General features: G+C 36.9%; 1 protein-coding gene across 3 annotated transcripts in view; it reads right to left on the bottom strand.

Annotated features, from left to right (window-relative positions):
• The window catches only part of MXI1 (MAX interactor 1, dimerization protein), a 69699-nt gene continuing 42390 nt past the window's right edge, over nucleotides 1-27309 (bottom strand). For 2 of the 3 annotated variants that reach the window (XM_059661352.1, XM_059661354.1), the window contains exons 4-6: nucleotides 5699-5813; nucleotides 4910-5081; nucleotides 1-1138 (exon numbers count right to left, since the gene is read on the bottom strand). In XM_059661352.1, coding sequence (XP_059517335.1) covers nucleotides 975-1138; nucleotides 4910-5081; nucleotides 5699-5813 — 451 coding nt within the window. In that variant the 3' untranslated portion in view covers nucleotides 1-974. Of the gene's footprint in view, nucleotides 1139-4024; nucleotides 4180-4909; nucleotides 5082-5698; nucleotides 5814-27309 lie in introns of those variants that run through there. The other variant, XM_059661353.1, reaches the window with a different exon arrangement.

Below are 27309 nucleotides of genomic sequence, written 5' to 3'. Positions count from 1 at the left end.
CCCCCCACATGTTTTTCCACTATAAAAGACATCTATGTTTTTATGGACAAGCTTTAAAAAGATGTCATTTTGGTTTTTAACACATACAAACAGTTATCAAAATCTGAAATAAAAATGCTGCCGTGGCTCAGACCTTGGCCTGCTAATCTGCATGCACAACTCTTCTGGCCCATGCAGACACAGAGGCACGTGGAGCTTTTTTCCTTCTGGCCCCTCAATCCGAACTCAGGCTCTATGTGGGAGAGGCTGTCACGCATGAACTGCCCCAGGGTGGCTAATGAGTTGGCGGCTGGGTGCCCTAGTGCTAACAATGCAGGGTAAGGTTGGCTTGCTTAGCATGGAATCCAACAGATGGCTGAGCTGCACGATGATCCCTTTCAAAAGGCTTCATGGGAGTCTCTCCTTTTGCAGAGCATGAAATGAATGTGTGCGTTCTTTTTTATTTTTTTTTAATTAAAGAATTGATCATCCACAGGCTTCATGATAAGCTAGCCCAGGCTAAGTTTTAATAGCTGTGTAGCTATCCAAGATTAATGCCTGATTATCTTGTCTTGCCATTATTATAGATCTGATTTTGTTTTTAGGATCATAAAGCTCAGGAAGGGTTCAGAATACCATCCTTAAATGTGTCTACACTATGAGCAACCTAGGAAAGAAAAAAAGGATGGAGTTTCCAATGTCCTTTCAAATCAACTAAATCAAGTCAAGAAAATTTCACACAAGTTTTCTGCTGCCATTAGAAATTGTGATTTTCAAAAATGAATATTAATGAGTATTTGTTCTGCCGGGGAGGCTCTGCCCCACATTTTGCTAAGTATTTGCTTAAATAGAGGTCTTCTGACCCTTTTGTTCAAGTATGATTTTGTTTAGGTTAGTTTTAAAGGAGACTGCATCATGAACCCAATTTAAGAGATTGTTTGGATTGAATTGGCCCAGTGAGTATTTTGCCCTGCACTGTTATGTCATGCTGGGTTCTAGGAAGTGAACGAAAGTTTGACACTGGCACTGGAGTAACCCTCGTCACTCCCAATACTCTGCAGGCTGCTGTGGTCATCAATGTCACTGATGCTGGTGGTGCTGATATTGTCCACTTCTCCATGGGAGAACTCTGTGCTTTCAACATCCACTTCAATCTCCTCTGCCAAAGGGGAAAAAGAGAACATTAGTAATCTAGTTTATGGGCACTTTAAAAAACTAACGAGGAAAAGTGATTACTTTTTATAGTATAAAATAATTGTTAAACAAGTTTATTATGAGTGATGTCTGGAGAACAGAAGGAACCATAGGTGAAGAGACATGGATATATTTTACAAAAGGGAATGTCTGGTGTACAGTGGTGGTCTCAATTTAGGCAGCAAGTTTACTAAAGCCTTTGACGCCAGTCTGTCTGGACCTCCCACCAAAAGCACTTGGCCTATTTGGGAATTAGTGCTTAATATTAAAAGATCCCAACCCCAAATGGTTTAACAACATCTGTTTTGCATTAAACTAGAAACTAATTCTCAGTCTGTTTATTAATCAGAGTTGCTTTAAGGGGGTGGGGGGAGGAAAGCATAAACTTAATATAGACAAACTAAAAAATTTATCCGCCCAGGCCTTTGGTAGTATCATTCTACAAACAGTGCTTCAGACTTCTAAGATTCATCATAAAGATATTTGACTATTCAGTAACCAAAATAAGCCTGTCATTATAAAGTAGACTATGGGATTTGTCTTCAATTTAATTTTCTTGCATCAAATATAGCTTGAAATGAAGGTCTAATGCTTAAAGTCTCTGGATTATAGTGAGTTCTATAGTAAACGCATGTCAGTGGTAGTATTTAACTTCAAAAATCAAATTTGATGGAAAAAAGTCTAAATACATATTACCCAGCTATCGGTAGATATCTCAATTGTTAAGTACTACATATACAATCACCAATAATATATAAAAAGCAATACACATTTTAAAAAATAAAATGCAGTTGAAAAGCTGTTTTCTCCCATAATAGCTAGAATGAACTCAAGGTTCTTCAGTTCTCTTAAAACAAACTCAAAGCCTAATGTTTCACATTTGGCACTGACTTTAAGGGTTCACACTGATCACAATTGCTTTAGGAAAAGTGGATTCTTGCTGAGCCCAAGAAGACAGAGTAAGTTAGTTCAAAGAGTATAATTTTCAAAAGGGCTTGTTGCTTCAAAAGTTTTAGAGATCTGTTTTTAAAATGCAGGCAGCTGTACAAACAAGCTGTACAAATAATCCTATGAATTCATAACTATTTGTTTCATAACCACAATGCTTCACAGGCTATTTAGTGTTTCCTAGTATCACAGAATATGCATTCAACCTCCAATTGAAAAATAAAATGAAGACACCCTATCTAACAAAGCATGCTAAACTCAATCAAAACAAAGTAAAATGAGACATGCTCTAGCCAAATGGAATAGAGATTGTTACTAAAAGTTACTGGGAAAGAGGGCTGTCAGATAAGAACAAGAATAATACTAGATAAGGTAACTAATATACTGGGGATACTGAAAAAATGAGAACTATAATGATGAAGATACAACCTCTAAAATTGGGAGGTGGGTAGGTACAAGGAGGAGATAACATCAGGAAGAGCAGTTAAAGCATGAAGACCTGACAGGTCACAGTGTGTAAGCATTAGAAAAAAAGACTAGGATCAAGGTCTGCCTCCTAATTCAAGAGTATTTCTGCTATACCTCACGGTCACTTATAAATGTAGCATGTCCTAGAGGTTCTTGCTGTTGCCCCTAGTAAATTTTTGTTCTTCAAAATTGAGTGCCACATAAAAACAAACTTTTATATAAGAAAAACAACAAACCTAAGGACTCCTAGTGTGTGTTAAAAGGGATAAAAAACCAGTTTAAAAGACTCCTACAGAATATAGAAAATTTGAGTATTAAAAAGAAAAAGAATGAGTACAATGGACTTGAACACATTCAATACATGAAAACATGAGTTCATAAGATAATAAAAAAGAAATAGCAAAACAAAATGCCCTATTACCAAGGCACCAACTTATTCAGAAAATTGATAAAACAAAAACAAACATCCCATTTTCCCCATGTGGACTTTATTTCAGAGTAACCATAAACTCTAAGGGAAATGTTCCTCCTTATAGAAGAAACAGTTATAAGAAGAATGATAAAATTAGAAAATCACTATTTTGTAACATCCATTGAAATAATTATCAGGGCAATAATGATTGCTAAAACTATTAAGTAAAAGGTTGAAACATTCTTATAAAAGTATCAAGATGACAATACCTGAACCCACTAACCAATGTTTTCACTAGAGTGAGACAACTGGACGCAATATTGATGCACCAAGTGCACAGCACCACCTATGAAGTATTCTTGCCTCAAAAAAAAATGAACCTGAATTTAATCAACCCAACTAGATCTACCAACTAGTTTACAGGAAATAAGACACCATGAAGTGACACCATGAAGACTGAATCATCCAAATCTAAAATGTGGGAAATTCTATAAGAAAAATGGCCCACCTAGTTTCTATAATGGTATTCGGGAAATAAAGTGGGGAAGGGAAAATCTTATAGATGAAAAGTATTTTAAAAGGCACAAATGCTATGTGGACTTTGGGTTCTAATTAATACATACAAAGGTAAAATGCCATTTTTGAGAAAGATCTATTATGGCATTGAATAAGAGCATCTGATTTTATTAATTTTATGGGATATTATAATTATATTTTTTAAAGTCCTATTTTTTTAAAGATACATACTGAAGTATTTATAGAAAACATGATAATGTTCTCTGGGATTGATTTCAAACATTCAAGAGAAAATGGTGAGGGTGAGAGTGCGGGTGACGGTGGGAGAACAGATGAAACAAAATGACAGAATGTTGACAGCTGCTCAAACTGGATGTTAGGTACATGAGAGTTCATTATTCTACTTTTGTATATGTTTGAAATTTTCCATAATAAAAAGTCAAAACAAGAAATCTTGCAAAAAATTTTTTAGAAACCTCAAGAATCTTATGAGCTCAATTTTCCCAAATGTAAAGTTTGAAATCACCAGAGTTTACCTCTGGGATCCTTTACTGTGGTGTGAGTTCTGATGTAGTAAGAGCTACAGATGAGTTGATCAGTAAAATTCAAATAATTTCTTTTTGGTTGATTGTTCTTCTTAAATTCTGCCAGAGACAAATGTTCTGGGATAGATGGAAAGAGAAATGACGGATATGGCATTTTAAAACACAGGTGTAAAAATTAATATCACCAGTAATAAGACATATCAACATTATGTATCTTCTTGATACAATAAATTGAGAAAGGCATACTATCACTTTCTGATATTTCTTCCCCAAATATATAATTTCAATCTATTAATAGAAAAATATCAGAAAACTCAAATTGAGCAACACTATATAAAATAACGAGCCAATATTTTTCAGAAGTGTCATGGTCATGAAAGAAATACTGAAGAACTATGTGATGCAATGTAGAATCCTGCACTGGATCCTGTATCAGACCACGACCATTAGTAGGAAAACTAGTAAAATTTGAATAAGGCCTATAGATTAACAGTATTGCATGAATGTTAATTTCCTGGTGTTGATACTGCATTATGGTTATATAAAGATGTTAACATTGGGGAATCCTAGGTAAAGGATATATGAGAACTCTGTAATTTTCTACAGAAAAATTTTCTCTAAGTCTAAAATTGTTTCAAAGTAGAAAATTAAAAATACATATATAATCAAAAAAAAGTTCTATAGTTCACATGGGCATTACTAGACAATGTTGTGATTGCCTAAAATCTAGAATATTACAATGTTGGCCAAAGAGTAAAAAGCAAATACAGTGCCTCCCAACCTATGTTCCCTAAATACAGACACAGGGATTCTTAGTATTTCATTAGGGAAGTAGCACGCTGCTTACCTCGCTCTGAATCAGAGCGATCTGAAGAAATAGTTGATCCGATGCTGTCCATTCGTATTCGTTCCATCTCCTGAGGACCCTGCAACTGTTCCAGTCGCCGCTTTAAAAATCTCTGTTCTCTTTCCAAGTTTTCTAGCTGGTGCTGGCTCTTCCTTTCAGCTTCTTCAAGTTTCTAAAATGATATTTAAGTTTGTGTATAACCCAGTACAAACAGTAAAACTTATTTTTACCTAACATCGCAAAAGATTTCTTTGTTAGACATAAATGAATATACTACAAATACGTGTGTGTGTGTGTGTGTGTGTGTGTGTGTATTAAAACACATAAGTACATCAAAAATAGTTATTTCTTTACTTTTTTGGGGATGTGTGTATAATGCATGCCACATTTACTAGAACAGTATGCAATTCTCAAAGTCTGTAAAGTTATCTCCACAAAAGAGAAACTGGCTCTGCAGTGTAGTTTGATGGAAAAATACTGAGGGACACAGTCAAATGAAGTCATCTCCACCAGAGGGCAGAACTGCCTTCCTTCTGGGTATCACCAGAGTAATTGTTATTTTCCTAAGTATTCCCAGCTCTTCAAACGGCCATGCTGTCAAAACAATTACTTCCATCAGGTTATGTTGCTCTTTCCCATCAGATTAGCTAATAAATTTTTAGATTTCTCTTGATTCAGTTATTAAGGAGGGCACGGTGAGCTAGTTGGTGTAAATGAAGAGGAATCATTGCTTCTAATAAAACCAGGACGAAGAGAATCATGTGCAAATATGAAAGTAAAGGTTCTCACCTTGATGTGTGCTTTGGCTTTGTTGAGCAAACCAAGTGTTGTGTGCCTGGTGCAGTCTGGTCCTAGTGGAATCAGAACTTTTAAGCGTTCTAAACATAGGCGCAGATGAGCTCGTCTAAGAAAGACAAAAAAGGCAAATAAGCACATGCTGAATATTCCACTAGAAATATCCTAAAACCTATTTTAAGACAAATAATAATTTGCACATTATTCAGTCTATAATCATGTTACACTCCTACTTCTGTATCTGCAAGTGCAGGTATACTTACTGATTTTCAACCTGCCATTTCTGTTGTACTCTACAGCTACCGGCCACGTCAGATTATTATCCCCAATGGTAATCTGTCAGAGATGATTTCATTTTAGCCTGCCCCATAAACTATCTCAACTGTATTAATGTAATGTGGAAGTCAGAAAGCATACTAGGGCAACTGTATTTGACTCTGAATAGCTAAAACTGAAGGCTAAAATAGGGGTTTTCAGCTGGGGTAACCCAAGGAAGTATAAAATGCTCATAGATTTCCATAAACTCCCTTCCACCTTACACACACACACACACACACACACACACACACACAGCTGTCCTACAGTGTTATATGTTATTATGTGTCATGCTGATATTCAACCATTTCTCACTTATAAAAACAACTTCATATGATCCCACACAATAGGAACAGCAAAATTCTGTCACCAGCTAGGATAGGATTAGGCAAAATATATGGCTCTGTGGTCAATTCTAACTACTGGAACCACAACCTATAAAACAGTTCCTTGCGTACCAGCTCATTAGTTGTTTTTTAAAGATAATCTTTTTTAAAGTATGTTTTTATTGATTTTTAGAGAGAGAGGAATGGAGAGGAATAGAGAGATAGAAACATCGATGGGAGAAGAACATCATCAAACGCCTGCCTCCTGCACGCTCCCTACTGGGGATCAAGCCCACAACCCAGGCATGTGCCATGACTAGGAATCAAACTGGCGACCTCTTGGTTCCTGAACCGACACTTAACTGCTGAGCCACACTGGCTGGGCACTCATTAGTTTTTCATTTTATTTCTGTCTCTCTCCCTCTTCTCTTACTACCCACCTGCAATTTTCTACATATGGGAAAAAGCCAGGTGAAAAATTCTTTACTAAAAGTCATTTGCATTCTTTAATCCACCTATCCTATGGGCAAGTTAGGAAATTTCTCCTGGACATGCTAGCAGACAACCTTATGGATTTACCTTCCCTATACCCTAAAGGAACTATGATCACCATGATGAGAGTTCTGGGTACAAATTTCCACTCTAAAATAATAGTCTGCATCTTTGGTCCTGTGTTTCATAAGGCATAATGTAATTCAGCAGTTAATCATATATCTGGAAAGAAAATTCACAAATGTGTTCATGGTTTACCCCTATTCCTTAAAGAGCTATAATTGAACATTTAGCAGCAACTGTCTCAACTTTACCAGGAACAAAACACATCTTCCATTTTCTCCTCAAAGAAGGCCAAAATGGTTTTATTAGCATACTCACCAAACTATGCTTTATCTGTCTTAATAAACATGAAATAATATACATGAAATTCCAAATGCTAGCAAATCTGAAAGAGGGGTAGGCAAGCAAGGATGATTAAAGGTAGTAAGGTCAGAGACTTGGCTGATGAATTGTTAAGATTCTTCCAATACCCACTAGCCAAGTTAGGAAGGTCTGTTAATATTTCCATTCCAAATCTCTCTCCTGAGTTCAATAACTCCAATCTAATAAATTAGTTCCAGGCTGAAACCTGGCATACCTGATGTGGATACAATATTCTTTTTATTTTCCCTAAATCAATGGATTCCCCTTAAAGTGATTTAATAATTAAAAAGTCACTCTCCCCCCCACACCCCAAATCACAGAGCCTTTAATAAAATTTTCATTTTGAACTGGAAAACCTCATAGGTGAAGTCTTTCACATGATCACAGAGTGCTCATGATGAGCAGACTAAAAACAAAACAAAATCCACAGTAAAAAAAAAACAACAAAAAAACCCACGCCTTTAAACTCTTCATTAGGCTCATTATAGCATAGGCCTAACAACTGCACTCATGATATGACGTTGGAGAGACTGGTGGCTCTTTTACTATTAACTAGAGGCTCCCAATAGGGAGCTCTGAATTAAGTCCTGTAAATAAGTTTGCAAAGCAACTAACCAGTAAAGTTAACAATTATGTTGCCATAAGAATAACTTGCCAATTTTGTTTAAATTCCTTTAAACAAGAAATTCAGTGTACGTATAGGAAATATCTCTTAGAAATTCAGTGTACATATTGGAAAAATAACTTCAGAATGATTCTTTACATCAAAGGGGAAAATGGGTGGGTCAATATTCTATTTTTGAGACAAGTAAAAGTCATATTAAAATCTGGGCAGAAACCCACTAATATAATATTAAAATGTTTATGTTTTCTATCTCTTTTTTAATCATCCAGTTGTATATTTATTACATGACTTTTGTATAATCAGCAATGATCCAAACACTTGCTTGAGTGGGAGGTGTAAAAAAAGAAATGTAAACTTCTAACAGTGTAAAATCTAGACTACAGAACAAAATATATTGTTTTGTTTCATTTGGTTCATAATGAAATGAGTCATACAGATAGCAAGGGCAACAGAAACTGAATAAAAGGAGAGATTGTAATTGGAGGAGGTAGACTTATAAAAGGTTGAAACTTGACTTTGGACTTCAGGGATATTGAATTTGTCTATGAAAAAGCAAGGATTTTTCAAGGGAATTAAAAGAGTAAAGGAAACAAGTTCATATATTGAGATCAAGCTGAATCCTAAAATTAAAAATACCTTAGTTTTTTTCATTCAAGGGAAAACAACTGAAGTGGAATTCTATTTTAAAAAGTTATAAGCCAAGTTCAGCAGTCTGGTGATCTGCAATAGTGCAGTCTCATCAGGAGATGCACAAGCCAAGGGAGTCAAGGAGTAAGTAATGCCTCACGGAACAGGGAAGGCACACTGTCCTCTCTAATATTTGTTATTAGCCGCTACTGAACATTCCTTCAGTCAAGTACCACAATTACAAGGGCACTCCAAGATACGGCTTACATGTGATATCATGTCTCGCAAAGGCCAATGGTGTCATTTTCTGTTTCGTAAGTACAGTTCTCCAAAATAGGTAATAGTGTAAAGGATGAGAGATGAATCATGTCCCCTCTCTCCTGTGGAAGAAGTGTATCTGTGGGAGCCAAACGTCGTTTCTTACAGTTTTTGTATTTGTAACTGAATCAGGCATTTGGGGAGCAGAATGACAAAGGGTTAAGGGCAGTTACAGGATAGTAGCCAACCAAGGGTGGGAGCCACACTTTTCAAAGTTGCCATCCAAATACTGTACACAGTTGTCCACATGTGCTTACATGCCACTTTTAGGAGCACACCTCTAAGAGCAATGGGCACCTCGTGACTGTAAACTGTCTGGCATAATTCTTCTTCCCTTACGATAGTGCTGTGCTCCTCTCCACCCTTTCTCCCATAGTCTCCCTGCTGGTAACCAGATTGCAAGCTTAACCACCAACGACCTAGAAAGGCGTATCTTTTGATGCCATCTGCTCCTCTCTTTTCTTGCCTTCATTCTCATGTGACTGGTGGCTCAGGAGCCTCCTGTGTGTGCCTGACAAATCGTGGGCTGTACAATACTGGAGGAAGAAAAGAGGACAAGAGACAGAAGAAAAAAGCTTGGTTTGATTTGAAAATCCTTATGCACTGAGAAAAAAAAATTGCAACTATCATAAAGATGCTGTTTTTCACATCCCCAAGGAGTGGAAGAGCTGACGGACAACAAGGATTCCGAACAGGTACAATCCTGCACTTTAATCAAAGTAGGGTAAGAAGGCTGGGGAAAGTTAAGGCTTTTGTGCTGACTATTCTGATGAACACTCGACTAGCAACCAAAAGAAAAAATCCTGACATTGTAAAATCTATGAAACTAGACTTGATCAAAACTGAGGAAAAAAAAAATTAGCTCCCTGGTTAGCATTTACTTAACTTTTCACAACACATGGATGGCATAACAAAAACTAAATTAAAAAAGATTTTAGTTTCGTCGATTTTATTATGCTATCCATGTGTTGTGAAAAGTTAAGTAAATGCTAACCAGGGAGCAAAGTTAGGATTAGACACTGCAGCAGGAAGCGCCCTGTGAGAAAACTGAAGTTTCCTTGCTGAGCGGGAGCGGGTAAGACAATGGAGAGATACAAAAGTACTTTTATTTTCAAAGATACTTTGAGGTCTATTTTAAAATGACATTTAAAAGTGGGTTTTACCCAGGGGAAGAGGTAATTCTCAGTGCCTAACCCTGTTAGACAGAAGGTCCTATCAAAATTACCCACACCTTCAAAAAGGGCAAGCCCCTTGTGGGAAAAGGAACAATTACAGTCTGTTTGGCTCTTATTTTGGTAGATTGGGATCATTTTTCTCTGAAGGAACCAATGCTGCATTGATTTTAAACCTTGTAAACTCTACTGCAAAACTGAAATATCACAGAATGTGAGGGGAAATGATTTTGCTATGAAATGGCCCCTCCTAGTTGCTGTGATATTTTAAAGCATAGGTATGTATCAACCACAAGAAGCAAACAGTGTTGAAGGAGAAGAAAGACTTCCCTTTCAGGAAAAAATTGCAAGTATCATACGACGATGTTTTTCAAGTCGTCTCTGGAAACTCTAATCCCTCTGCCCAACAATAAGAAATTTAACGAGCCTGCCCAGCCTCCCAAACCATCCACTGGCTGATGCCCGTGAGGGCACGGTCCTTCACTGGAACTTCTCTTTCATTCCTCCACGACGGGATGCCAAGACTTTGCCAAGTAACTAAATAAAAATGGAAAACAAGTCAAGTGATAGGGACAGTACTTGCATTTTCCTCTCTGCTGAATGTTACGCAATGGGCTCTGAGTTCTCCCTTGAGCCACATTCTTCAAAGCTGCAGTGGCTTGTGGCCAGGTTTCCCAACTTGCTACACACTTTTGCACATGACATCAGCTAAATGCTTATCCTACACATTTTATATTCCAACATTTCTCTGAAGTTTAATGTGTTGAGAATCTTATGAATAGCTCCTAAACTTCAAAACAACTGCCTGCCTCCTTTTCCTATGAAAAATGACATTAAAAATGGATCCAGATAGCAAGCACACTCAGGCTGCTCATGAATTTTATTAAAAAAAAAAAATATGATCATCTTCTACGATTCAACTTATTTTGTTTGTGAACTAAGAAAGTTTAGACAAGCGGTTCCCATAAAATGGCAAATGGTAATTATGTTTCACTTACATCGTATATATCTTCTCCTTTGCAAAACATACACGGACTATTAACTCCCAGGTATTAACTTGGTAAGTGGCATTTTCCTAGAGTTATACCTGATTGTGGTATCATGGGGCTTGATGACAACAAAATAAAAACTCAGGAGACTATCTGGGACCCTCTTCTTAGTTTTCAAAAACAGATGCTTTCATTAATATTCCTCTTAATTCAACTGGTATCTTGTGAAATAACCAGAGAGGAATATCAACAAGTGTTATAATGAAGTTTCAAATTATACTACCTAATATATATATATATATATATATATATATATATATATATATATATATATATATATACTTATTTCATAGTCACATTGTCCACCTAAGCACTAAAAGGACTCATTTATATACAGATAAGTAAAATCAGAAAAGCTGAGATACATGTTACTCATTCTTGGAAGACTTTTAAAAATCACCTTCTCCTAATAAAATCTTAGTAGTTCTTAGGGTAGGGAGCCAGAGAGTATTTAAAGCCAGAAAGTTAAATATAATGTACCTTCCAGAAGTCATAATTTTCCTCAAAGATTTTGAAGAAAAGCACTATTTTATATAAAATCAAAGACAATGCAAAGTATACTTTTATGATGAAAAAGAGACTTCAAATTTCATTATTTCACACTGCATCCGAGGACCTCCAGGAATCTATGTTCAAACTACTAGAGCACATTACTGTAGATCACTATGACAGCTCTGGATCTCAGAACCTCACTTCCGAGTCACGGCTGGGGTCATGTCTTTTAAAGGTTTAGACAGAAGGAAGAGTGGAGAAGAGAGGGAAGGTGGGGAGGAGAGAGGAGAGAGGACGAGGAGAGAAGACAGAGGAGAAGAGAGGGGAGGAGAGACGAGAAATTGTGAGTACTCAAATTAATGACAAAATAGTGACATATTTCTCAAACTACACAGATTCCGTGTCGGCTGACATTTACTTAGTCTTTCCATCTCAGAGATATGAGGAAGATGAAGTGGCCACTCAGGCAATAACAATGATCATCAGTAAACAATGAACTCCACCCTATTATGTCACTGAACTAGATGTAAAGATTTTTAAAAGATGCCAGTAGTAATCTTTATCCATTTGAAGATGCTGTAATTTACCCTTCTGTCTACCACCTTCCCAGCCCCACTTCCCATCACTTCTTGAAAACCTCTTCCACAAACCAAATGTGCTTTCATATTTACTGATTTCTTTACCTGGAATGCCTTTCTCTCCACTGTCCAACTAGCGGGCATCAAATGCATTTGTCAGCCCACAGTCAAACTACTGTTTCTCTCATGAGGCCTTCCTTGCCATACCCCTTTCTCAGATAATTAATAACTGATTTTCATACCAATCACATCATATTTTAATTATCTTCTAGGTAAGACTGAATCCATTCTTTTAGTCATTTCAGGTCTTCAAATACCAAGAGAAAGACTGGCCCACCGTGGGGAGGAGGTATGTAACGTTTTCCAGTGGATTTATCTAGGACTCTCTAAGCTCACCAAAGTTGAGGTAACAATACTGAGGCCTCTAAAGACTATAATCAGGCCAACATTCATTAGAGATCTGCTTATGGATGCCAGGATTCCACACTGGGTTGTTTTGTGTGCAGCTGAGGTCACCACCAAAGATGACCACATGTAGAGTAACCAACAATCTCCAACTTAACTCTTGATTAGAGTCGACATCTTGCATTTTATTTTTAAATTTTATTTTATTTTGTCCAGCACCTTTTATCCTCTCTATACTCTTTACCACTTCCACACATCCCCCTCCACCCCCACAATCACCACACTGTTGTCCATGTCCTGAGTTCTTTTTTTTTTGCTCAGTTTCTCCACCCCACACCCCACCCCCCAAGCCATGTGCCTGCTCTCTAACTATGAGTCTCGACATCTCTTTTAATAGTGAAGCATAGGGTTAAGATTTGCAAACACTACGACAGAGTGACTTATCAAAGGATTTATAGTGATGGGGACTAGGACAACAATGTCAAAGGAAATTCAAAAATAAAATTTTTAAATTAAATTTTATGGCACCAATTTTGACTTTTAGAGTTTATTAACAGCAGGCTTCCTAGCAAATAGAAAATATAACTGATATAAGTGTGGCCTCTGTTCCATCTGTTGTTCAACAAATACATAGTGATAAAAACAAGTATAATAATACTAAGGCAATTACTAAGAATAAAATAGAAAAGAAACAGCTAAGAAAACTCAGGTATGTGAGGGGAAAGTCTAAAAAGTACTCCACAATGCACAGGGGCAGAGGGAGGAGGAGTTAAATGAAGAGTTTTTATCCCATCTGGTAACATGAGAAATTAGTGTTTGCACAGTTTTACAGGATCCCAGGACTGCTGATCAGATGAAGGCTACATAATGCAGAACACATAAACAAATGGTTTTTTCACTGTCACGCTTTCATCTCTAAGGAAGACTTGGCTTTTGACAGCCTCATTTGAAAACAAAAACAAAAAAATTAAATCTGGTTCCAAAGGCCTATATTCTTCACTGAAACTCCCACAAGGAACCCAATCTCCAAAGTAACTTAACAAAAATTGCTCACTTGACGTCCATTCTGAGCTAAATTTACATTCCATGCATACATCTCATCCCCTCTATGTTGATGAGGATTTGTGTGTGTGTGTGGTTTTTAAAAAAAACAACAACAAAAAAACAACAAAAATGTATTCATTCACCATATTTCTTCTTTGGTCACACAAGAACTTTCTGTATCCTAAGTTCCAAAGCCTGGGGAATAGGGCTACATCACTGGGGAACACAGTGGCAATTTGTTCTAAATACAAAATAGCTTATTTTCCTTTGGCAACCCTCCAGCTTGGCGGTGGAGGGAAAGGATACTCTTCTCTAAAGAGATCAGGAGAGATCAGGCTCTGAACCTGGCCTCCTGTCAAAACTTAGCTGTGAGTGCAAGAGACATTTTAAAAAATTAGTTACCTTTCACGTCAACTTGGAAACTGATTAAAGGCTTTTTTTTGCATTATTAACTGTTTTTCTAATCTTCAGCCTTTTGTTGGTGTTCATCCCTATTCTGGCAGCCCCCATTGGCTGCTTTAATGGTTCCAAGGGGCTGAGAAGTGTTGCTCTCCAAAAGAAAAAGCATTCTCACAGGGACTGGGAAGGCAATCAGCAATCACAACAGTAGCTACTTGTTAATTTTCTATTTGAAACCCAGTGATGTCAATAGTACTGTACCCTACCCGCCACCATGGGGTAAAAGTACATTTTGAAATCAAAACAGACTTCCTACGTGCCGGCAAGTCAGCTCTGAGACACAGTGATGATGTTCTGTAAGACACTGCCCTAGTTTCATATGCAAAATGCACATAACAAGCATTAGTCTACTCTTCTCTAAAAATCTAACGCTCACAGCCCATTCTACCCCACAGCCCAGTGAAGTTATTTTATATCAAATCATAGTCCAGAATGGCAGAGAGAAATGAAGACTTATTGCTACTGATCCCTAATAAAATGGTGAGCCTACATAGCACAAACAGCACACTCAAAGAATGTTCCATTGTAATGTGAATGTTCATGTAGAAGCATAAAATGAAAATAGCACAATGCCTTTAAAAAAATGGCCCTGCTAATAAGATGATTAGCATAATAGTTCACTTTAAGGGGGTGTTTCTACATAAAAGGAAAGACACATTTTATTAAGTGGGACAGGAACACTCTGGCCTAAGAATGACTGCATCCCTGGAAAATGAATATTCACAATTTATACTGAGTATGAGCAACCTGAAATAAGGAACTAAATGATTAAAAGTGGTGACCATGCTTACCACTGGCAGGCGGCAAATGGTTTGGCATTGCTGGATATCTGCCAATTCAGTGAAGCCAGCCAGGGATTATTTCGAAAGTCCTATTTTAGCACAATTTCCCCAGAATTAAAATGCAGGGAGTTTTGTTTATTTTTTATTTTGCTTTTTGGGGGGAGGGTAAATTTGGGGGCAGGAAAAGGTAACAGAAATTGCTGGCCCATCTGTAATTAACCCATTGGGCATTTGGAACCTCTGGAAAAATAAGATTCATAGAATTTTAAACATCATGGTTCTGACAATGACAGATAATTAAGGTTTTGGTATATCTTTTTATTTCAGAGTTACTTAAACTCTTCTGATCTTTCTCTTTCATAATACTATGTCACACTTTTTTTCTGACCACAAAGGGCCCAACTGAAGAGTAGTTTTTGAGAGTAACTTTTGGAGGCAGCCTCACACAACCCCTGGCATCAATCCTGAGTATGCTCTCCTCTGATAAAGCAAAAAAATTTTTCAGTATTGTATTTAGACACTGACAGATGAGCATTTTTAGGCAGGTAGAAAGTGAACATGCCTTAAGAACTACTTTACTTTTTAAAACCCTTCTGAAAAGGAAAAGGTATTCAATGGAGTAACAACAACTACAATAGTCTCATAAAAAGCAAACACTTTCCAGTAAAAAACTGGGTTCAAATTATAACTAGGTTGCACCACTACTTTTTTTTTTTACTTGTTTCTATTTATATTGTCTAAATTTTAGTTTGATTCTTCTCTGGATCAGCCCAGGAAAAAAATTAAATGAAAGAAGAATCAGAGATCTAATATATATTTTGTGTGATTCCAGCCTCAACTCCATACCATTACTAGAGGCTCGATGCATGAAATTCATGCATGGGTAGGGTCCCTAGGCCTGGCCAGTGATCAGGGCTGATCTGTGGGGCGACCAGCAAGGTGATCAGGGCGGGGGGACCCCCCCGCTGGCACCTGCTTTGGCTGGCCTGGGGCTTGCGGGCTGGGGGCAGCTCCTGTGTTGATCATCTGCCCCCTGGTGGTCAGTGCACATCATAGTGACCGGTTGTTCCACGGGTCGTTCCGCCGTTTGGTCAATTTGCATATTAGGCTTTTATTGTATAGGATAGCTTTCTGTCCAAGAAGGACTGTTATACAAGTGCTATTACACTTTGATTCCAGGAGAACAGCCCTGAGAAATCTATATTGCTGTGTGGCTTTGAGAAGAAGGAAAAGCCAGGATGAGGGAACATGTTCCACTTTGTTACCACAGCCAATCAGAATCCTGGCTGCTCATCTGGGCAGGTTGTGTGGCTCTCTTGCCTAAGTATATCTCAACAACAAAAACACAAAAACGGGCGCTCCAACCAAAAAGAAGGTGGTTGAGTTTGGAGAATAAATTGCCCAACTTGGCTACATTTCCTTTCAGATATTAGAGATATTCTAGGCTGAAAATCCTAAAACATCTTCCAGGATTACCAATACCTCTAATCTCAGGGAACAAAAGATAATATGAAGGATCCTTTAAAAGATGAAAAATAAGACCCCAAATCTATTCAGTATTTTTTTTAAGCACACCAATATCCTGAACATTCAATACAGTTCCTATTTCCTTGTCACCTGACCCAACCCATGCAGCAGTAAATTCCGACTGCTTAAGGGAGTTCTCAGAGCCCAGGACCACCAAATTTCTCTTTAGGAAAGCCTCCTCCATTACAAAAATAGCAGTCTTGCAAAGTTGTTAGGCTCCATCTAATTTGTGTTATGTTTACAACTGTTTTAACTGCAAAGATGAAATTTCCAATTGAAAAAGAACCTTATGTAGAAGAGACTGGATTTTTTTAATAGTTATGCCAAATACAAGCTGTTCTATAATTTGTGAATCAGGCTGGAATAAAGTGAATCAAGATAGAAAAAACATACGGACGTTACAATCTTAGAGAAAAAATGTCATAACTGGTCATACCAATGATTCAAACAGATGGCTCTGGGAAACTATGATGGCTGTCCTCTATGACAATACATATATATTACAAAAACATACCGCTAACATATTTTGTAATATTTTATCACAAGTAAAAGTGCAAAGGGTGGGGAAGAGGACAGACTTAGAGAGGGGGTCAAATTGCACTTCAATGGAAATAGTAAAACTGTTGCTAAAAGATGAATAATTCTTAACTATTGTTTATTCCTAACCACTGTCTGTTGCACCTGTACTAACATCTAACCCCTCTGTACTAAAATACTCAGAGCTCTATAAAAAATATTGAGAAGCCCGGCCAGTGTGCTCAGTGGTTGAGTGTCAACCTGTGAACTAGGAAGTCAGTCATTCCCAATCCTGGTCGGGGAATATGCCAGGGTTGCGAGCTTGATCCCTATTGTGGGGTGTGCAGGAGGCAGCTGATCAATGATTCTCTCTCATCATTGATATTTCTACCTCTCTCTCCCTCTCCCTTCCTCTCTGCAATAAAAATATATTTTTTTAAAAATGGAGAAATCTCTAATTAACCTTCACTTGACAAGAAAAATAAGGCCATTTTGCAAACTGAAGCTGCCAAGTTCAAACATGTATTTGAGCTCCACTTTGCTATGTTTAAACTAAGAAACCCTAGATAGATGTAGAATATAGTTCCTTATATTGTTTCCAGAAAGTTTCTCCATTGAGGACTACCAACTGAAAAAAATTTTTTTAAATTAAAACACTAAACCAGAAAATGCCCTAATGCTAAATCAATTTTTTTCTATTTCATTTAAATAAATATTACTAAACTAAGCATTATTGACTACAGTTTTAAAATAAAAAAATTTACTGTAACAAATTTTTAAACATTTAGAAAATGACTGGCAAATGCCTATTATCTTTATCACAAGTAAATTAATCTATCTATCTACATGAAAATAAAATCTATGATCTCAAGAATGAAAATCTAATCACAAATATCTTTTCTTCTAAGCACAGCAGATCAAAATGTGTTAAACATATTTTCCCCCTTTTTATTGAATTTATTGGGGTAACAACAGTAGTTAACAAAATTATACAGGTTTCAGGCTGCACAATTCCACAACATATCATCTGTACACTGTATTGTATGTTCACCACCCCGTCAAGTCTCTATTCATCACCATTTATTCCCCCTATACCCTCCTCTACCTTCCCGAATCCCCCTTCTCCCTGGCAATCATCACACTGTTGTCAGTGTCTATGAGATTTTTTTTTTCTCAGTCCCATAATTTTAAAAAATTTCTAATAAAATGCTCAATGGAGCAAGAATATGTTTTAATATACCATATTTGAAATACACTAAAGGAGTCACAGATAATTTCCTATTTAATAAATTGTTATCTCTATTTTAATTACTTCACAGCTTTCAAAAAAGCTAAATTCATAACTGCTTTTTTAACAGACATATATATTATATATTCATACACACATATACACATACATATTTTGAAATTCTGGCATAATAAAAATGGCTCTAAATGAATACCTGTGAGCACCAACTGGCCATTTCAATACAATCTCTTTGGCTAGAAGCATTCATGGAAATTCCCAGCATTCTATGATGTTTTCCTAAAGCTATTAATTCTAAACTAAGGGAGATGTTAGCTTTCTAAAAAAGAATAAATCTTCCTAAGGCTCCACCCAAGAACAATCTTCAGCTGATTATGGAAACTTCCATGAAATAATCTGTTTAAATAATTATACAAGCTTTTAATGATGTCAAATTAAACAGCTATCAAAATAAGCCAAGTTACCAAAAAATCAGAAGCAAAACAGGATGAACACAACTGCAGATAAAAATCATAGGGAAAAGTCTCTATCTCAAAAAGCAAGCTGAAATTTAATAAGATGCTAATATCAAATAACAGAGCTATGCAGACAAAACAAGGGTGACAACACATAAAGGGCAAAACCTGTATAAATTCCAAACAGTTTGAGGAGATACTTTCACAATTAAAAAGGATGTCACAGCTTTAATGGCACTGTATTTACAGTAAAATTTTAAGTCATAATTGAGTTTCTTGGTCTGCTGTGTAAATTCAAATACAGAAAGAAACGTACTTTCATTTGTATAACCAGCACACTCAAGAGGCATTTTCCTGTGGTACAACTTTAGTTGAGGTCCCATTATGAAGCACAATCACCACATATTTCCTAAGTGGGTCATATTACCTAGAATATCCTATGGGGACAAACTGTTCTGAAGCAGGAGTGGAGAACAAAACTATTTTCCTTGGAAAGGGAAGATATCTGCAGGGTAGCAAATATCTCACTATGTGCTTTCCTAAAATATTTTCTATCTTGAAGTGTCAGGTCACACACACACACACACACAAAAACAAAAAACAGAGCTATTTAATCTAACACAAGGTGCATAGCCTACTACAAATATCAAACAAACAAAAATGTTAATTATTAATTCACTAAGAACCTGTTATGTACAAGACACTGTATCAGATACAAAGACAAATTACAGTCCCTCCCCTCACAGGATCTATAATAATAAAAGCATAATATGCTAATTAGACTGGATAGCCGAACAACCTTCCGGACGTCATTCCAGATGAAGCTGTGGTGGGGGGTGAGGCAGAGGTGGTTAGGGGCGATCAGACAGGCAGGCAGAGGGGTTAGGAGTGATCAGACAGGCAGGTGAGTGGTTAGGGGCAATGAGGCAGAGGCGGTTATGGGCCATCAGGCAGGTGGGTGGGTGGGTGGTTAGGGGCAATCAGGCAGGCAGGTGAGCAGTTAGGAGCCAACGGTCCCAGATTGGGAGAGGTATGTCCGACTGCTGGACATCCCCTAAGGGGTCCTGGATTGTGAGAGGGTGCAGGCTGGGCTGAGGGACACTCCCCCCCCCCCCCGCCACCCACACCCTGCCCCCTGTGCACTGGGCCCCTAGTATATTTATATAATCTAGAAAGGGAGGACATTACAGAATAAAGTAGTGTGGATTAAAATTCCTAAGTGACACAAACAGTGAACAGATAGGGATTTAGAGGAGATAACCACACTTTGCAAAATCAGAAGAGACTTCATAAAAAATGTATGTATTAGCTGTACCTTGAAGACAGTGTGAAAAAATTCTGGTTTTGGGATTAGAATATTCTCATGCTAACTGTCATAAATCAACTCGGTGAAACAGACAACTTGGAGGGACTTAGGCTTTCTTATTCATAAAATAAGGATACTAGACTAGGTGACTTTCTAAGATCCTTTCTAGCTTTATTGTCTATGAAAATATATGGGTAGGATTACCCATACATTATTGCCTTTTAAAAATTTTTTTGAAGTAACACATTCTTACTACAAAAGACTCTAGCAATAAAATCAACATGATAGTTTCTCCTTGACTCTTGCTTCCTTTCCCAGAGAAAGTTTATCAGTTTGACATGAATCTTTCCAGAACTTTTCCGATATATTTACATATATGAATGTGGTATATTTTAAAATAAATGAAATACTGGAAATATTATTTTTCAATTAGCTTTTTTCACTTAATATGTCTTGGAAATCTCTCCACATATACACATAGAGGTCTATATCATTCTTTTTATCTGCTCCAAATTTATGGATGTAATATCATTTATTTAGCCATTCCTCTATTGATAGGAATTCAGATTGCTTCTAATTTTTGGTTATTATAAACATTTTTGTTATTCTTGTTCAAAAAGGGAGTGGGGGGAGAGGGGTCAAGGAATTTGAACCAAAAGTATAAAGATAGAAAATATAGGGGAAGATGAAGTTTGAACCAGGAGTCTATATTTTCAGCAGAAGAGAAAATAGGAGTCAATAATAGACAGAGAAATATCTTTAGACCAGGAACCAGGAGATATGGGTTCAAAAACTAGATCTGAGAGTAAAAAGTAGGACTGAGTACTTAAAATCTCAGAATTTTCTCAGACTAGAAGAAATCTTAATGATCATTCCATTCTACCACCTAATTTTAGAGAAACTAAAGCCCTATCTTTAAACTAGAATGCGATGCTGATAATGCCTAGGTTTGTGCTTTTGCCTCACTCTGCTGCAGGGATTTTTGAAAGGGGGCACCTGTAGTACTTTCAACAATGAAGATAATTTTTTAAAAACGTTTGAATAGTCACTGTAATAAACATTATAGGAAAACAATAAGCAAAAGGCCTAAGATAGAATTATCCAAAGAAGAACTGAAGGGCCATGTCAGCAAGGGCCCGCTGGGTAAGTTCAGTGCCTATGCTGAGGGAAGTCTGCAGGAGTATGGGCTGAAGGGTGGGATGAGGGAGTGGGACTGCTGGGCACGCTCACCAAGCACTTCCAGGACCGACCAGAGACTGTACACACAGCCACCTTTCCACACTGTCGCCAGGCTGCCTAGTTTTGCTCTCAAGTTGAAAAATGTCTCTCCTGAGCCAGGAAGGGTCTGCCTCACAGAAGCAGGACTTTACATTTATGAGACCCTCTGCTGCTGTGGAGACAGTATAGCCTGCACCCCCCCCCCCCGACTTTGCTGTGTCTTATCCTACTGTCTGAAAAAAGAGCCCCAATTTTGTACCATAAAGAAATGTTCATAGAACTATAAAACTTTTCATGTAGGGAAGGAATTGAGAGATCATCCAGGTCCCCTCCTTTTACAGCCAAGGAATGCAAGACCCCAAGAAGTGAGATAACTTAGATGACATCCACAGTCTACCAGTAGTATAAATATAAAGAGAAATTATTATCTTCTGACTTCTGGTACAATTCTCACATCAACGTATTACCTATCCCCAAAGAAGTCATCTGTGTTGCATTCCAGGCAGCTTTTCGACAATTTAGCTCTTAAACCATGTATAGTATTAAAATCTACTTTTTTTCCCATTTGCTTTTCCCAAAATAACAACAAAAGTCATTTACTTATGAGTTAAGTGTAAACTTTTCTTGATTTAGAAGATATAAATATAAGCAATATGTTATGTGTTTGTCCTGGAGCTGAACTACTTATCTTCCAAGCAAATCTGCCTTTAAGAACTGGTTAGCAAATAGCCATATTAGGAAATTCTATTCTCATTAATGAATCCTACCCCTGAGACTTGTGGTTGCTCACTAGTACTTCCAATTGGCATTATTTACTAGAATACGTAGAAAAATATAAGCAAGTACAAAATAACTACCCTCTTCTCTGCAAAAGCTAAAATATAGCAAAAGAATCTGAATCTCTTCCTTTTTTAAAAGATAAATAAATGCAAGATACTAAAGAAGTCACTCATTTAATAAAAAGATTTCTTACTAGCCCTAACCAGTTTGGCTCAGTGGCTAGAGCGTCGGCCTGCAGACTGAAAGGTCCCAGGTTTGATTCCGGTCAAGGGCATGTACCTTGGTTGCAGGCACATCCCTAATAGGATGTGTACAGGAGGCAGCTGATCGATGTTTCTCTCTCATCTATGTTTCTAGCTCTCTATCCCTCTCCCTTCCTTTTCAATAAAGTATATTTCCAAAAAAAAGATTTCTTACTGATATATCTCTTTGCATGCCTAATTGCCAAAATTTACACCAAAATAGAAATTTATTAAAATGAAGATGCTAGTTTAAGAAAAAGTGTTTGAATTGCATTTATTATTAAAACAATGTTTATCAAGAACATTTACACTGCAGTAATTACTATATGCAGCGAAGGAATTTAGTAAACTAGCATATTACCTTAAAATCTAGAATTCTGCTCTTGTATAATTATTATGAGCATTAATATAAAAGGTATAGTCAGTTTTATGGATCAAACACTGTCCTCAAAGTTGCATATAAGATAAAGTTTTTATACTGCATTATCTAAAATATATCAGGAAAATCTAATTAAACTGTTCCTTTTTTAAATTACCAATTCATAATTTGAGAGAAAGTGGGGGTTTTGTTTCTTTTGGTGTGTGTGTGTGTTTTGTTGTTGCTGTTGTTAATCCTCACCTGAGGATATTTTTCCATTGGTTTTTATAGAGTGAAGGGAGGGGGAGAGACAGAGAGACAGAAACACTGATGTGAGAGAGACACATCGATTGGTTGCCTCCTACACACACCTTGGGGGCCCGGGGATTAAGCCTGCAACTGAGGTACGTGCCCTTGACTAGAATCAAACCCAGGACCCTTCAGTCCGTGGGTCAGCACTCTATCCAGTGAGCCAAACCGGTCAGGGCAGGAAATGTTTCCTTAAACAAGTTACAGCTACACTGAGATATAGACTCTGCAATCACTTGGATAAAAAAGCTACTACATACATCTTCACTATCATGTCCACCATGTAAACTATTTAAAGTCTGATTTAATTATTTGTTTATTTCTAGAAGTTTCAAGTTATATTATTTCTGGGTTATTTTTAAGACTAACGATCTCATCTATTTCCATGTGTCAGTTGTAGAATTGATTTAAACTTTAGGAATTGGATAACTGAAGCTCTGAGAACACTTGGTTTCTAGAATGCAATCCTTGTCTGAGTCAGCCTCTGTCACCTTGCAGTCTGGGTCAGGGAGTACAAAGCTTAGCCTTAATGAGCTATTTCTGACAAAGGTCAATATACAGACTGTGAATCTATCTAGAAACTACTGCAATGACTTCATTGCACCGGCTGCATTTTAGATGTGTAATTTCATCCTGGCTATGCTTCTTCTATTAACCATAAATTTTATCTCCAAAACCCACCCATTACTTCATCTTTATCTCATATAACATTCAATTTTTACTGTAACAGGTGCCTATCTCTGTACTCTAACAGCTATTTTTAGTTTGTCTACAGTTTTCAGCATTCCTACCCATATAAAAATACGATTAAAATATTCATTTACCTGCATACAAAAATAAATGCACCAATTGCATGTCTCTCTGACAAATGATATTACCCTGCATACTGTTTAATAATGTAATTTCTATATTTATCTGGTTCCATAGCTTCATAAATAGTCAAATTCTATTAAATAAGTGTCCTATACTTCCCAATGCTTAGCTACTTTTTAGTGTTTTATGGTTACCCTTGAAAACTCAGTACTATAACTGGACTCATACTATGTATTTTAAAAAGTACAAAGAATAAATTTCTTTTCCTTAATATTTTTACATAAATTAAAAATAAGGGTGTCCGTTTCCCATCGTTAGACTAAAAAAGAAAAACAGCCATCATTTTTATATGCCAAATCAGAAAAGCAGATCAGTAGCTACTTCCTGGTTTCTGGGCAATGCTGTTTCTCCTTCCCACACAATTATACTTGTTAAACTTTGTTGTTCAAGATCTAATAAATACAATCAAGTTTTATTTTATTATACCTTAAGTGGAACTGATACAATTACCACATTTGTTCAATATATGGTCTTAATTTTGTTAGATTTTACTGTTAATTAGAGGCTTTCAAAAACCTTTAACTATATACCCTTTTTATATGCCACAGAGGCTCAATCTTTCCTCATTACCAAGTAAGTTACATTAGGTAGTAGCACCATATAATATATTATAAACTTATCTGTGGTTAATTACATGTCTTACTTGTAAAATGTGGAATCATTTGTGTAGTGCCAACAGATGATAATGACATCAGCACCTTTTAAGGGCCAAAATGCAAGGTCAGTAGACTTTTAGGACCTTTCCCCCCAATCAATGGTAGCTGGTATGATGAATGAATGGGCACAAAGTTGCTGAGCAACACTAGTTAGCCATTTTAGTAAGTATGAAGGGATATCCTGCATTTTCCTAATGACTACTGATGTTGAGCATCTCTTCATGGGCTTACTGGCCTTTTGTATATTTTCCTTGGAGAAATACCTATTCAAATCATTTGCCTGTGTTTTTTTTTTTAATTGATTTCAGAGAGAGCAAGAGGGGGAGGGAGGGAGAGAAGGAGAGGGAGAGGGAGAGGGAGAGAGGGAGAGAGGGAGAGAGGGAGAGGGAGAGAGGGAGAGGAGGAGAGAGGGAGAGGAGGAGAGAGGGGGAGGAGAGGGAGGGGGAGAGAGAGAGAGAGAGAACGAACATTGATTGGTTGCCTCTCATACACACCTCGACCAGGACCCAGAACCTGCCACCTGGGCATTTGCTCTGACTGGGAATCAAACCAGCAACCTTTTGTTATTCAACCAACTGAGCAACACCAGCCAGGGCCCCTTGCCTGTTTTTGTATTGGGCTTTTTTATCATTTAGTTTAAGAGTTCTTTAAATATTCTGAATATAAGTCTCTTCTCAGATATATATTCTGCAAATATTTTCTCCTATAATTTGTTTTCACTTTCCTAATAGTGATCTTTAAAATACAAATGTTTTCTATTTTGATAAAATCCAATGTATCTATTTTGTTGTTGTTGTTGCTTGTGCTGTTGGTGTCATATGTAAGAAATGATAGCCTGGTCCAAAGTCATAAAGATCTCCTCTTATGTTTTTTTCCTAAGAATTTTACAGTTTTAGCTCTTTAATTCAAATCTGTGGTTCATTTTTTTAGTTAACTTTTGCATATGGTGTGAGGTAGGAATCCAACTTCACTATTTTACATGTAGATTTCTAGTTGTATCAGCACAATTTGTTGAAAACACATTGACTTAACACCTTGTTGAAAATTAATTGACCCTAAGTACAAGGGAATAGCTTTAGACTCTATTTTATCCTATATAATAAAAGGCTAATATGCAAATTGTCCCCTTGACTGGGAGTTTGACCAGGGGGGCAGGACCAGCCAGCCAACCACTTGTGGCCCCTCCTCCTGACAGGCCCCACCCCCAAACGCCCACCTCCCCAATTGGCCGGGGGGGGGGGCAGCCAACTGCCCACGGCCCCTCGGGGCGGGCCGGCTGGATCCCACCTGTGCATGAATTTGTGCACCAGGCCTCTAGTTGATTTATAAGTCTATTCTTAGGCCAATATCACATTGTCTTGATTACATAGCTTTGTAGTGTTTTGAAATTGGGATTATTAGTTTTCCAACTTTGTTCTTTTCAAGATTATTTTGGCTATTCTGGGTATCTTGTATTTCCATATAAACTTTAGAATCAGTTGTTAATCGCTGCTAAAAAGAAAGCTTGGATTTTGATAAGGCTTGTATTGAATCTGTACATCAATATGGGGAGTACTGCCATTTTAGCAATATTAACTCTTCCAATCTATAAACGCAGATGTCTTCTTTAATTTCTTAAAACAGTGCTTTGTAATTTTCTCCTTTTAAAAACTTTTATTGATTGCTTTTAGAGAGCGAGAGGAAGGAAGAGATAAAAAACAACAACATCTACGTCTTGTTCCACTTATTTATGTATTCATTGGATATGTATATGCCCTGACCTGGGATCAAACCCACAATTCTTGGTGAATTGGGACAGTGCTCTAACCAGATGAGTTACCCGGCCAGGGCTAGTCATTTTCAATGTATAAATCTTTCACCTCTTTGGTTCAATTTATTCCTATGTATTTTATTCTTTTGGATGCGGTTGTAAATGGAACTGTTCTCTTAAATTTATTTCCAGATTGTTCATTGTTGATGTATAAAAACACAGCTGGGTTTTGTGTGTCATTCATGAATATTGCAACTCTGCTAAGTTCGTGTATAAGCTCTAATAGTTTTTTGTGGATTTCTTAGGATTTTCTATACATAAGACTATGATATCTGCAAACAGAGTTTTTTTCTTCCCTTCAAATCTAGAGGCCGTTTTTCTTCCTCTTGTCTAATTGTCCTGACTAGACCCTCCAGAACAATGCTGAGGAGAAATCATGAGAGCAGACATCCTTGTCTTATTCCTGATCTTAGGGAAAAGCATTCAGTCTTTTACTATTAAATATGACATTAGCTGTGGGTTTTTCATAGATGTTATTTATCAGGCTAAGGAAGTCATTATAAGGTATTTTCATGCTGAGATTTATATCTCAGTAATAAACCAAGGCTAATAAGAACTTTTGATTAAACTTTCCATAATTGCCAAACCCAATTCAAAACTGTAGACTTCTGATCCAGCTCCAGTTATATCAAAACTACAATAAAGGTTTAGTTTCCTTAATCCCATAACTTGTTTTTAATGCAAGTTTTGCCAAACTACCCTTGCAATTTATTTTTCACTCCTAACAAAACAAATGTTCGTTTTTTCTTGAATGTGCACACTGTATATAAAAGTGTATGTTCTTTTTAAACAAATGTTATCCAAGCACCCAAAATATGCAGCTAAAACCAGTTATGTTCCTCCTGCCAAGGAATCCTAAATAGTCAGGTGATGTACTAAGAACCCACTGCCTTATCCATGGTCATAAAGATTTCCTCATATATGTTGTTCTAAGATAAGGTAGACTAAAACACTGTCAAAATTTCCATGGGTCAATGGGTCAAATGGGGACATGCGAATAATCTAGAAAAAAGTACTGTATTCATTATCATATCCAAACCATTAAGGTCAATATGAGTAATATATTAAAAATTCTAACACAAAAAAGTTGAAATTATTTGTCACATCTAGTCTCCAAGTATATATGCATCTTTACCTCATAAGAATGCTTCCCATTTCAAGAATAGAATAAAGGCCTCACAAGTGGAGCATAAACTCCA

Source organism: Myotis daubentonii, chromosome 13 (assembly GCF_963259705.1).
Source record: "Myotis daubentonii chromosome 13, mMyoDau2.1, whole genome shotgun sequence".
Lineage (NCBI taxonomy): Eukaryota > Metazoa > Chordata > Mammalia > Chiroptera > Vespertilionidae > Myotis > Myotis daubentonii.
The sequence above is the reverse complement of the archived record's forward strand: the minus strand, read 5'-3'. Positions and strand labels throughout refer to the sequence as shown.